The sequence below is a fragment of the Melospiza melodia genome, chromosome 8 (genome assembly GCF_035770615.1).
Source record: "Melospiza melodia melodia isolate bMelMel2 chromosome 8, bMelMel2.pri, whole genome shotgun sequence".
NCBI classification, from domain to species: domain Eukaryota; kingdom Metazoa; phylum Chordata; class Aves; order Passeriformes; family Passerellidae; genus Melospiza; species Melospiza melodia.
The window spans coordinates 33,258,126-33,272,045 of record NC_086201.1 but is presented as its reverse complement, the minus strand read 5'-3'; the positions used below and the strand labels follow the sequence as shown (position 1 = coordinate 33,272,045).

The window sequence follows — 13,920 nt, the reverse complement described above, 5'->3', positions numbered from 1 at the left end:
GCAGAAAGTCAATACTATCTTTGCAAAAATCCATTATGCCTGTAGCACAGTAACATGCAAAGGAAAAGCTAAGTCAGCATTGTCTCTAAGAAAAAGAGGATAGTTAGAGACTTTCCACCAGCAATTTCCAGCAGGACTGCCTGCTTGAAGGTATCCTCAAAAAAAAAAAAACAACCCCAACCCCAACCTAAACTTCTTCTCATCTAAACAGGCAGAGACATCTTATCCCACACATCTTAAGACTAACAGACAGACCATAAGGCTGTGTGTTTTTCTGGGCTGCCAATATACCAAGAGTAGACAAAATGAGGTTGAGCATCAATTTATCCAGCTCACCTTTCCTAGGTGGGTCTGCACAGAAGGAACTGGCCCACCAGACACACAGGTTTGGGAAAAGTTTTACACCACATAAGTCTTGGAAGCATTTCTAATATTTTCTCCAGTAATTGTGGCAAGGTCACAGCTGAAGACCACATAAACTTTATCCAAAGCTGGCAGAAGTCAATAAAAGCTCCTCCAATTCATTAATACACATTACAGTTCTGAGAGGAAAACCAGCCACAGACCTCATTCTTGTGAAACAATCATTAAACATTTAACCTTTTCAAGCAAAATTATCACTCAAATCCCTGCACCTGTAAATAACTACTACAAGACAGAATGTAAAAAGTTCTAGGAAACCTGTTAGAGGGTGATCTAGAGGTATCTGGCAGTTTAGTCTCTAATTGCAAATACACACACAATGACTATATTGTATTGCAACACTTGTACCATCAGATAGAATGTGAGTCTTGCATGAGATGGCTCAAAAATGGAAACGATCTGCTGCTCTCAGCAAACACAGTGAGCTTGAAGTCTGCTTGTACACTATAGAGGATGTTGGTAACATCAATCTGCTAGCCATCAAAAGCCACACAGTGGATTTTTCATGTGGTAGCAAAGAATTCAAGAGGCCAATCACACTAATTTGTTGTGATGCCATGACTTCCAAACCCGTACAGATTTTCCACGGAAAAATACCAATCTTCCCTTCTATCTGTGATTTCCCCAAAGTGAAAAACTGTGATCATTAAAAAACAAACACCACTTTTGATCTTTATTTTTACAGTGAATCAAATAGTGATGCTTCTTTTCTCAGCATCTCACTGAGGCAGTTTCAAACAAGGCTTGCTCCTTTTTAGCAATTGTGCAAAGCTTTCGATCGATTTCAGTCATAGCACTGTTTTATAAAATTTAACATCTTTGCTTCTCACATTCATTATATTGAACCCTGAAGGCCAAAAGCGTCTCAGAAATGGTTTAAAGCCACGAGACTCCATGGCTGCCTGCTTCTTAACACAGTCTATGCAAATGAAAACACAAAATCAAGCGCCACTTCACAAGCCCTGAGAGTACAAAAGCCTTATTGTTCTGACAAACCTTTTTTCTCCTCGAAGCCAGCCTCAGATTTGAGGGTGTGGCTGCTGCTGTGCAGGGAATCCTTTGAATCTTCATTTTCATCCAGAACCCCAGCAAAGCTGATCTTTCTCTCATACCTGTGTCGGTCCATCTCGGGATCCAGCCGCAGCCTGCAGCTCTCCAGGTCCTGCAGCAGAACGGAGACCACACACATGTGCCAGCAGTGTGAGCTCCCACTGCAGCCAGAGAAGCTTCACAGGACTCACAGAATCACGGGGTTGGAAGAGACCTTCAAGATCAGGAGTCCAACCCAGCCCCAACACCTCAACCAAACCCTGGCACCCAGTGCCACATCCGGGCTTTGTTAAACACATCCAGGGATGGTGACTCCACCACCTCCCTGGGCAGACAATTCCAGAACTTTATCACGCTTTCTGTAAAAAACTTTTTCCTAATAACCTGTATTTCCCTTGGTGCAGCTTAAGGCTGTGTCCTCTCATTCTGTCAGTGCGGCCTGGTGAAAGAGCCCAACCCCACCTGAGCACAGGCACCTCTCAGGAGCTGTGCAGAGTGATAAGGTCACCTCTGAGTCTCCTTTTCCCCAGGCTGAGCACCCCCAGCTCTTGAGGAAGAACTGCTTCAGATGGGATTTATTTTAATCACATCTAAGCCAACTGCTCTTTGGCCTTGCAGCAGTCTGAGCCACCTGCCAGGATGGAAGAGTTACCAACCACAGAATTATTGGGATTGGAAGGGACCTCTGGAGATCATCTGGTCCAACCCCCCTGCCAAGTCAAGGTCACTCAGAGCAGGTGACACAGGAACACATCCAGGTGGGTTTGGAGTGGCTCCAGCTGTGAGCAAAATGAGCTTGTATCTGCTCCATGATCATTCCAGGGCTTTGGGTGAAACTTCAGTCAGGACCCACACACAGCACCTCACTCAGCCCACAGCCCTGGCAAGTCTGCCTGCTCTATTGGTAGTTAACTAGCTCACCAAAACTAGTTCAGTTGAAAATGTTTCAGTTCTTCAAGGCCTCCAAGGCTGTGCTCCTACCTATGGAACAGGTCTGCCTACAAACACCAGTGGAAGTGAGATCTGCTCTACTGAAACTCCAGCTATATGGATCATTACATTATGTACCTGATCTTCTTGGAAAGGAAGCATCGCTCCAAAAATACAGGCTTAATATTTTAATCTGAATTACTGTTGCCTCTTTTTTTCCCCTCTTTACAAAGTTAGAAGCAGCACTCCATGGCCATTTTTTCTTACAGACTCTTACATAATGTGCCCTTGAGGTTTCTTTCACCTATAGCTCACAGAGTAATTCCTCCTCCTTGTCTCCCATACACAAGTCTAGAAAGTGATTAACCAGTTGCACTTCTAGCTCACATAAAAGCACTGATTTCTGTTGACCCTCATTATCCAACATATTCTTAGTTCCAAGCCTAAGTACTTAATGACGTGAATTCTAAACCATGGTATTATCCTGCTTGTGGATGCAGTGATTTATTATGATGTAATATCACCAGTGTATTTAAGGAGGATTTTGCTGAATTTATTGCTTTTTAAAACTGTCCTTCTTGCACACCTTGGGGCTGAGCCACTCCATCAGAGGTCATCTACAGCATCTGGACTCATTTTCAGAACCTAATTACAATGCTATCCAGATAAATCAGCCTGTCAAGCATAATTGCCATGACTAAAATTTCATCTGTCATTAACAAAAGCCAGGATAGTAGAGCTAAATCCTTCATGGAGATTTAACTTCTCTTTTTTTTCTTTATAATTTTTATCCTGGTTTCTTAAAGAAATTTGGCTTAAAAGCTGAAACTACATCAGCCATTCAATTCTCATCTCATTCTATGCTAACCACCTCTGAAGGTGAGAGTCACAGTCAACTCAGCTTTGTTACAGATGGATAATGAGATTATTGGCTCTTGCAATTAAGGGATGACTATTCTGTGAGTATTTAAGAAAATCTTTAGTCATGTGTAGTTATTGTAGTTTAGATGTCCCCTGATCTTCCCATAGGGCAGTTCCCAGCACTGCAAATTTTTCCTTATGTAGTCCTCTTCTTGTATTTTTGTTAAGGGTTAATAAACCTTTTTAAATTTTCAAAGTGAGCAGTTGCTTCTCACAACTTGTCAACAGATGACTTGTGTGCATGTGTGTTTTTTGAAACAACAGGCTAAAGGTAATGTTAAACAACAGTAATAGACATAAGAAAATCCACACAAGAATGAAACACTTAAAATCTGTTTTCATGTGTTCTGCTATTCACAGGTGACACAGCTTAGTGTCAGCTAACCAGTTGTTTAGTTTACTGTTTATGCCAGGATTTGCCTCTGAGTCTCATGGAGATTTTTTCTTTCTTTGCTTCGTTGTCCCCATCTCTTTCCTTTCTTCCCATTCTCCCTGCAATTCTCTGGGTCTGACCCAAACCAACGTGCACCTTTAAAGTTCTGGCAAATTCTCTGCAAACCACTCTATTCCCTTCCTCTGTCTTGTTCCAGTCCCTGGCCACTGCTAATCAGCTAGTGAGCATTTCAGCTCATCACTTCCTATAGTCTACCCAAGTCCCCCACCCTTTTTTCTCAATCCCTCTTCTCTCTTTGGAAATTTTCTTTAACTTCCAGCAGCACACGGTGTGCTTCCATGGCCTTACCTTCTTAACCAACCCATTTCATGTACCCTGACCATCTTCTATTCACCACACAATGGCTCCTTTCTCCCTGCAGAGATCCACTGGAGTTTTTACCCCTCCCTGCCCCTCCTCAGAGCCTGGAATTTGGGATTCTGTGGGCAAATCCCTCTCCAGTGTGTGTGGGCCACTTACCACAAGAGGCTCGGTGCGTGGTCTGGGCATGTAGGGAAAGGTCTCTCTCAGGAACGTGGTTATCTCCAGGAGCAGCTGACAGGCTGCCATTTTTAGTGCAAAGGGACAACAACATTTGGTAGGATTCACAGTGCCTAGGAAAGAATATTTCTGTCATGAGCAAGGGGCTAATGCAAGATCTGGAGCCAAGAGGTGATGGACATTGTCACATATGGTGCACGATGCAAGCTGCTCTGAAAAACAGGAAACCCCACACTTCTGTGCCACCTTGCCTACACTAAAGGAAACAGAATCAATCAAACAGCAACCATGGATTTACCAGCACATGAAATCATACTAACATTTATATTACATTGATTATATTATATTACATTATATTACATTATATTATATATTACATTAATTATATATTGTATTATGTTGTATTATATTATATATTAATTGTCTATTATATTGTATTATTTATTATATTAGACTGGATTACATTGATATTGTATACATTGATAATCCCATGATTATATACATGGATAATATTATAGTATGTTATGTTGAAGTACCTACTAAACTAACCACAAGTTTGTGACATTTTCTATACATGTCATTTAAGGCTAATACAGGTTAAGAAGTAGATACCCTTCTTTTCCTTTTCAGTTTTGCATTCAGTCAAATCTTTTGCTGTTGTGGAAAAGAACTACTTTCAAATATGGAAAATTATCTTAAATAAATTGAGTTATGACTAGCTGTTAAAGAGATACTTTTCCTATCATTATTAATTACTACCCTGATAATTGGAAAATGTAGCCTCCTTTAAAGTCAGACATCTGTAATTGTGCAAGCAATCCATGTGCTATATCACTGCCCAAAGTGGGCTTTTATGCAGTGATAAAAACAAATCCAGAACCACAGGGAGAGAAAGCAGAAGATAAAACACTACAACCAATGGGGAACAAGAGTACAGGCAGGCAAGCACCAGTAAACTGCAGCACACATGCATACACAAATGGTCTAAAAGAGCACATCATGTTTGCTACCACCTTCAGCTACAACAGGATGTGTTTTGACAATTTATTTTGGTTCACAGGGCTTGCTGTAACTTGCAGGCCTATACAGACATTCAGAATCAGTGATCTGTCACAGCTCTTCCACAAGGCACAAATGTATGTGTTTTCATCATCTAGTTGTTATACAGATTTTTAATGATGCTTTTTTTTTAAATTTCTGCCTGAAAATCAGGCACTATACTGAAGTCAAGATTTAAAAGCCTTTAGCAGAGCTGTACCAATTCACATCAGCTGAGTTGACCCTTCAATGTTCAGAAACTGAAAAGTGGCTGCTCTTATATAAATATTTTGGCAGAAGTAACTGTGAGGAATGGAGCCTGAACCACTTTAGACACTCAGGTGACAGCAAGGCTCAAGAAACAAATTATGACCCTGCTTACAACTGCAGTTTCTGTGTGCAGGAATTGCAGCTCACTTTCTGGTTTCCCCTTCCCTTTCCCATCCAAGTCTTTCCGTACTCTCACACATCTGTCATGTTTTACAGCAAAAAGAACAGTGGAGGAAGCTGGGGTGAAAGTGAGGGACTGGGAAATAAAGCTGGGTGGTAATAAAATGAAAAGAGAAAAAAAAATAGTAAGTGCTCCTAAAGCAGAGGTTCTTACAAGCGGGGGCTCTTGTAGTAAAGGGAGTCTCCTTACTGTCATCTAAAAAGTCTTCCTCCTCATCCTCCTTCCTCAGGCGCCTCTTGGTCTCCTCATCGTAGATGAGGCCGAGCAGGTTGGCAGGGCTCTCGCTCTCCGCGTGGCACAGCTCGTTGAGGCGGACACCAATGGCCTGCAGATGGGCAAACACAAGCATGGCACGTGAGGATCTCAGCCCCACCACAGCGCCCTGGCTTTGTCCTTACTGTCTAAAGGGGAGAAAAGGGCTGTAGAGAACAAACTGCTATCAAAATTATAACTTATTTCCCCCTTTTTGTCAACAAAAATTTGCAAAGTGTCAGGATGTCAAAATTTCAGGATGAAAACTTTCAGTAAAGTTAGTTAAACAATAAACCCCTCCAAACTGGCAGCCAGAAGGAGATTAGGTCATTGCGAACTATTAATTTCTTCCACTTTTCTTTGTTCCTTTGATATATTTATTCCAGGTTTTTGCTAAGTCTTTCCACTGAGAATGTAGGTCTTCTGCTTAAAGAAAACATGCTGTGAATTAGGAAACCAGTAACAGTCCTTATATCCTCCACAAGACAGTTAAATACCCATGGGAAAGCCTGCTTCCATCTTCAAAGGAGAAACACACTGATGCAATTCCCAGAAATGAGCTGTAAGTGCTTAGAGGAGCTCGGAAGGTGCAGGGATAATGGTGTACAGAGGATCCACGGAAAGAGCAGAGTCCATCAGATTTCCATCTTACATCCTTGAGGAACTGATTGTTTAAAGTGATTGATTAAGCTGATTGTTTATCATGGCTGTTTGCCAGCATAACTATCAGCATGTCAATAGCCCTTGTGGTGTTGTCAGCAAGCTCCAGGTGAGGGTGTGTTAGCAAGGAGATTGCTTTCCTGCTAGGACACTTGAGAGCTCTTGAGAACTGTCTTGATTTTCTTTGCTGCACATGCATGAGTAGAACACAGATAAGCATGTGAAATTTTACCCTGTGAGGTCATCACTTTGTGAGGGGAGAGATGTTTTAAATTACAGTTTTCATCAGCATTATTCATTTGGTCTATTTGAGTATGAGATAGTTTTAGACAAAGATACTAAGGAGGTTTTCTAAATATTTTACAAGTCAGAACCGATGGTCATGCCAGCACAATGCAATTTTCCCCCTGTGGATGAAGTGACACAGAAATACATAAATGGTCACTTATTCTTGCTATTAAACACTTCCTCTGAAACCCAGCAACAGGGGAAAGGGTAGACTCTGCTGCAGAAAGAGAATGAGTTGATATTGTTGTAGTTTTCATGCTGACACAAATAGTTGTCAATCTCAGCTATCTCTGAGCCTGTACATTGCTAAAGGAATTGCAAACATCTCAATTTTTTTTCCTTTCATATTTCAGGCATTTAAAGGAAGAAATTTCAGCATTTAAAGGAAGAAATGTTCTGCATGCCATAAAACAGTAATTTATCATGTATTATTTATGCTGTGTAGCCCACCCTAATGTTAAAGCAGTAAGACATAATCCCACAGCTTCCCATTTAATGAGCACTGAATTCCTGAAGTGTGTTTTCTGTATTTTCAGTTTTCTAGCAAACACAGAAGCAAAACCAAAAGTCCTTTTAACAGAAGCAGTCAAAGGAAGTGGCAGACTAACCTGATCAGAATAGATTTAGCATTGTATTATTTTAAAAGACAGCAGAACAAGTCAGGTCTTTTGATTTAAAAGGTTCTTTCCTGCCATGGGCAGTCCAAGTCACTGTGATTCTCTGATCGTTTTTAGGGAGGCTGGGGTAAATAAACTCTTCTGGCCTTCAGTGAGAAGAATCAGAAATATGAGTGAGCAGCAAGACACCTTGCAGAAAAAGGAAAATAATCCACACTCTAAAACTACTCTCCAAATCTTATCTTATCTTACAGTTAGTAAATGCAAGGCTCTCCCCTTCTGAAATGCTCCTAAGCAGCAGCAAACACACACTAGTTTTAGAATGGAGAATGCATCCAGATAAGTCTTATGATGCCATTAAAGTTAAGGGGAAGACAATTATGCTAAATTGCCTATGATCAGATTCCCCTGGCTCCTTTCTTATGACCTTGAATCACATGGTAATATTTTTGACATTATGAACAGAAAACCTTCCTGGACTTTTTCCAGGTCAGGTATATCAGTTGCTAAAAATGAATGGCTAAAGAGGAATTTAACTGGCTTCTAACAGTTAGTGTCTTTCTTGTCTTCATTTTTTTTAGAATCTGAGAAAAGGGAATGTCTAGAAGCATAGCATCTACAAACAGAGATGTTTTCATAGTTCTGGCTCTCTGAAAACATGCAAAAATTCAATGACCATGTAATCCTATGCTCTCCACTTAACAGGAGTTCTCAAAGGAGTCAGGCTAAGCCAGTGACTTCGTGGAATACAGAAACAAATACCTTCACCCTATTTACTTTTTCAAGGAACTTTGGTATTTGTGCTGTTATTAAGATAATCTCCTGTGTTTGAGACTTTTCCAGAGAGTAGGATGACCAGGCAGCATTTTCTGAGTTGGCTTTAGGAATGGAAGGAGGAGATCTGCAAAGACACTAAGCTCAGGTTCTAAGACCCAAGCTGGATTGTCCCCTGGGCTGTTCTGTGGTGGGAATGCATTAATGTGGTCAGCTTTATTTTGAGGTTCCCTACAATGTGCTCCACTGAGAAGCACATGTTGGTTTAACTTACAAGAATTCAAGTCAGCAAGGCAAAACGTGATTTTTAAATTTCCAAAAGCATTGGTTTTTATGTCTTCTTTTTCTGGGGGGATGGGAATCATGGTGCTCACTGTAAAAACCACTGGTTTTCAGAAGAGGTGAGAAGCACAAAGCTCACTTCCAGGAGACATCTGAAACCAGTCGAAGGAACTTCTCCCACTATTTTGAGTTGTGAGAAATGACCTGTATACATGTCAGATGTTCAGCAATTATATCCTGGGGGCTTTACAAGGAAATTCCAAGTGACTTTCATAGGGCCTGATAAGGGCAATTGCCTCCTTCCTGCATGGTAAGAGATCACAATCAAATAAAACTTGAAGGATTCAAGTGCCAAAGAAAAACAGACAACTCTTTACATGACTCATAGTAGCTGTGTAGAATTCCTTGCCAAAGAATTCTAAGTGCTAACAGTCTGTATGGGTGCAAAGAGAAACTGAATTAAGTACAGCAAAGAGAAACTCATTACTAAAGACACAGCACCACACCTAGTTCAAGGAGCCCAAGGCTAAATATATTTGGAAGTAAGAAAAATAGAAAATAGTATCACAGCCCACATCTTCCTTCTTCCTTAGCCATTCACATATGACAAGTGCTGGAAAAAGGAGAATGGGCCAAACAGATCCTTGGGGAGAACATGTCCTAGCAAAGTCACTTCCCTTAGGAGAACAGGGGATCCTGGCAGGCTGTGAAGTGCAGGTGGGAAGGAAGGCTTCTGAATCCCCATCCTACAAGGACTGAAATCTGTACAGGATCCAATCACCTTCATATTTCGCCATATTTTTTAACGCAAGCAGAAGAGAAACCAACACTTACATCTCCCCACTGGTAGAAGAGCTTGGCTGCATTCCACTGCAGCTTCTGGTTCCTTTTGTTGCCCACAATGGGAGAACGGCCTCGGGACAGCCCTTTCTTGGTGATGTTGACGTGGTGGCCCTTCATCCACTCGGGCCAGTTGCCGCGATTGCAGCGGTGCACAAAGCGCGCGCACTCGAGGAACAGGGCTGCTCGTGCCACCACGGGAGCCTCCTGAAACGTTTGCAAAAAAATCACCTTAGAAGCAAAGCACACGTTGGAGAAGCTCTCAGAACATTAGAGTATTCTGTGATTTAAAAATTGCTTTGCTAGCTTGCCAAGGAGTCACACGGTATGAGCAACGTCTCCATAAAAAGGTGACACCAGAGTCTCTCTGCACCATCTCACCTCTTGTGCTCATAAACACTGAGCAGTCTTGCTCTGTCCACTAGAAGGGCAGGAAGAAACACAATAAAAACTTAAAAAGAACATTATAGCCCTCTGTAATGCTCTCCTTCAGAAACCACCTAACTGCAAAAGCAGAAGCGTGTATCTAGCACTGTTACCGCACAAACAAATCAAGTTTTAGTTCCACCTTTGCTGCTGAGGTTGCAAATATTGCAGGAACAAATGACACCATGGCACTGTTACTGTACAAACAAGTCAAGTTTTAGATCCACCTTTGCTGCTGAGGTTGCAAATATTGCAGGAACAAATGACACCACGGCCACACAGATCCTAGCGTCTGTCACTTGAGGTTCTGCTTCTGAATCTTGGGGATGAGAGCATAAATTGAGGTTTGTTAAAACTAGGAAAAGACTATTTGGGGGTTGTAATTAATACCCATGGAGACAGAAGTACATTACTCTGGTGTAAGTCAACAAAATTTCACTGCCAAATTTCAATCACCTTAACAATTCAGTACTGAAATAACAGCAGGCAGCTGAGTTTTGAAAGGACTGACTAGTTTTCAGAGGAAAATCCTCCTGTCCCTGGCTTGAAAGAATCACTTTAATGGAAGAAATTATATTGACTGTATCTCAGGTTATATTAAATCACCTAGCAGGAGACATGTTAGACCAATAAAGAATGCTTTTGAAACTTCCAGAAATGTTCAAAAAATGGACACAGTAATTTTGTTTCCTAAAGGGTAGCTCAGACTCAGGAGTAGCTTTTTTCCCCAGCAGACTAAACTGCCAAAATAATATCCTTACAGACACAGAAAATGACTAAAAAGCAAATGGATTTCCTAATTTCCATTTAATTTCCCCCTTTCTTCCTGCAATTTCCACAACCAAAACTCCTGCAAACAGCAGGTTGTTAAACTAAGAATACAACAATGCCTACAGTTTACCAGCTGGCTTTAAAAGGTTCACTAACAGGGATTTCACAGAGCACAAACATGTGTTACACACTTTTAGCTGCTGACAGCTTTAATTAAAAAATTTAAACAGATCAGCAGCTACTTTTAAAGAAGGGCTTGTCAAATGTGGTCTATAAATACTAGACAGGCCCTGAGACCCTGTAAGATGCTCTGTTGAACTTTATTAAATAGACCCTCCAAGAGTGTTTTAATCAAAAACTGAAAACAAGAAATTTTGGACCAATGCTTCTAAGTTTGATTTAAGAAATTACTGACACAACATCCATATGCAGCTTTTGCTCACATTTTTGCAAACATTGGGGGAAAAAAAAAAAGGCAATTCTCTTGAAGAGGAAGGTTTAAGCTGCCATGATGTTCTGATGAAGAAGGCAGAAAGCTGAATGCAGACACTCACTACCCAGAAACAAAACTAGTATTTAGCACTGGAAAAACATTACTAAATACTTGTTGATCACATGCATTATGGAACACAATAGTTGAGGATTTTATTCTTTTATTCTCACAAAGTAAAACCTTAACCATGGAGATATACTTGAAGAGATAAAGCCCCAGCCTTAGTCTACTATTGGTTTAGTTCACTAGCAATGAGGTCAAAATTTCTTAGCATACTGGAATCCTGTAAAGAAAAGTGTTGTAAACACGATGAAAGCACATAGCTAGCACAATTAAAGGAGGATATGTAGGATGGGGGCAAAGGGAGGAGCAGGATTAATTAAAAATCACTATATTATTTTAAAATCACTGCAAAGACCTCCGGTATGAAGGAACATGATAGGGCTCAAGCTCCCTGTGATTGCTTACCTGAGGCTCTGAGAAACCTGAAGCAGCAGCAGCAAGAGAAAGATGAAGATGTGACAGAATGAACAGAGATGGATTCACACAACAGAGAAACACATCACAAATGGAGAGAAATTAATCAGGCAGGTGATGAGCAGCTGAAAAGAACACAAGTTACCGTGGTCACTGTCAACACCTGACACAGCAGCAATACCCTCACAAGTCTGTCCGTGCCTATGCAACTGTTCACAAGCCCACTTTTAACATCAGACCTGCTATATTGTCTTGCACCTTGAACTTGTTTTTGTGCTGTATAAATGTACATTAATTTGCCATTTTGTTAATAATTCGAGTCATCCCAATGAATTTTTTCAACAGATAACCTGATTTGTTCTAAAGAGCAAGTGACCTGGGTGGAAGGAACCAAATACAGAGTGGATTTGGAATTTCACAGCATCACATTATTGGCCATGTAAACCTGATTCTGCAGTTTTATCACTACAGAGTACCTATGTCCAGTTTTGTTGTCATGAACAATGACTTTTATGGCACTAATCAATCAGTGGTACTTTTCCTTGAGTCCCTTCTTAAAGTTCACATGGTACTTTGAACAAAAATTCATTTTTGGCTCTGTTCTCTTCAAGACAGAAAAAAAGGGCATGTAATACCAATAACCTACTTTTAACAGATGCCAAGGTAAATTTGAGTATTCTCAAAAGGTGCTGACTGGGTAGCTCTGCTTTGTTTAAGCAAAAGTGACTCTGACATGAAAGTTGTCTTAGCAGGTACATGAAGACAGGTTGCAAGTAAATTATTAATCAGTGTCTTGGAGAATTGCCTGTTCCAATTAGTTCAAACCTCTCTGGTTATATCTACAAAATGGTCGAGTACAATCCACGACACAGTTCTTTGGTTTTGTTCCCAGTCTTTTACTCTGGGACCTGTTTGTAGCAATCTCTGACTTCCTTCCCAAGCATAAGCACTTCCACAGAGAAATATTTCTGCCATGGGAACAATCCAGTCTGCCAAAGATCCAGGGTGACATGGAGCCAGGATATTGAAAAGTATTCTTGCAGTTTAGACTTTGCTTCTACTGTCCCAGTACTTCAGAGGTCACCTCAAACACAATCCTACCAGAAAACAGCACCACTATTGCATTCCAACAAGGATAAAAGATTTACATGTCACAACAAATGAGCTCACACATCTTATTGGAGAAATGTAATGATGGCAAGTCATTTACAGCAGTCTAATTAGGATACTTGAGGTAACATAGTAACATTTATTCGAACCCTCAACATGAACTTAAGCATAGACTGAAATATCCCAAAATAAATCAATTTTACTATTGCAAAGTCTGGATTTAATCTAGGGACATAAAGATGAAGCTGTCTGCAATGTATCAATTATCAGTGAATGTTTTCACATCCATATATTGATAGTGGTTTTAAAAATTTAGTCAAGTATGGATGCTGCTTCTAGGAAAATATGTTAACTGCATAGCCACTAAACCTAAGGCCACACTTATTTTAATACACAAACCAATTATTCACTCCATGAGGATGCATCTTTTGTTCCATTGCTCTAATTTCTTTAAATAAACATCCGGGCTGATCAAAGATTTCAAAGTTGCTGTAAGAATGGAATTTTGCAAACCTGAATGATAAAGCATGCTCAGAAAAACTATGGGAGAACTGAAACTGGAACTGTTTGCCTTTCATTTTTTAAAGGTTGCCTTAGCAACCAGGCTGGATAAAATGACTTAAGATGCTTTTCATTTGCATCAGACCTGATTCAAACTATTACTTCAAAAGCCTGAAAACAGAAGTTAAAACACCCAGAATACTTAATTTTATATACTCTGCTGACATACAGTGTGGGAATTTTCCATTGCCATTAAGAAATACTGTGATATGACAGGCTGTCACCTTTTAAGATATACACTGCATGTGACTGCCTAACTTTTATATATCTCCCATACTTTGTAGACAAAATGCCAACTGAACAGGTACTTGGAGCCTCCCAAGGCTATAGTTAGAGCAAGGCTTCCTTCATCTTTAGCTGAAGACCCTTCAGAAATTCTAATACCAACATTTTCTGCATCACTCAGTGGAATGGAGAGACAGTTACATTTTAGTTTGTAGAAGTCAGCTCTGGAAGTCAGACATCTTCAAACAGCTCACTCTGACTGGTAGTTTCCAGCTGACTGCATGCATGGGCAGAGTAAGCTGGTCTGTGCTTAGGCATTTGGGAAATTTAAAAAATTAGGTAAGATATTAACAGGCAAAAGGGACATAATTGCCAAACCCCATTTTACCATCTGATT

General features: G+C 40.4%; 1 protein-coding gene across 12 annotated transcripts in view; it reads right to left on the bottom strand.

Moving 5' to 3' along the window:
- The window catches only part of UNC80 (unc-80 homolog, NALCN channel complex subunit), a 127,141-nt gene that overhangs the window by 69,511 nt on the left and 43,710 nt on the right, over positions 1-13,920 (bottom strand). For all 12 annotated transcript variants that reach the window (XM_063162619.1, XM_063162624.1, XM_063162620.1 and 9 more), the window contains exons 23-26: positions 9,455-9,667; positions 5,937-6,072; positions 4,238-4,371; positions 1,420-1,585 (exon numbers count right to left, since the gene is read on the bottom strand). In XM_063162619.1, the coding sequence (XP_063018689.1) occupies positions 1,420-1,585; positions 4,238-4,371; positions 5,937-6,072; positions 9,455-9,667 (649 nt within the window). The remainder of the gene's footprint in view (positions 1-1,419; positions 1,586-4,237; positions 4,372-5,936; positions 6,073-9,454; positions 9,668-13,920) is intronic.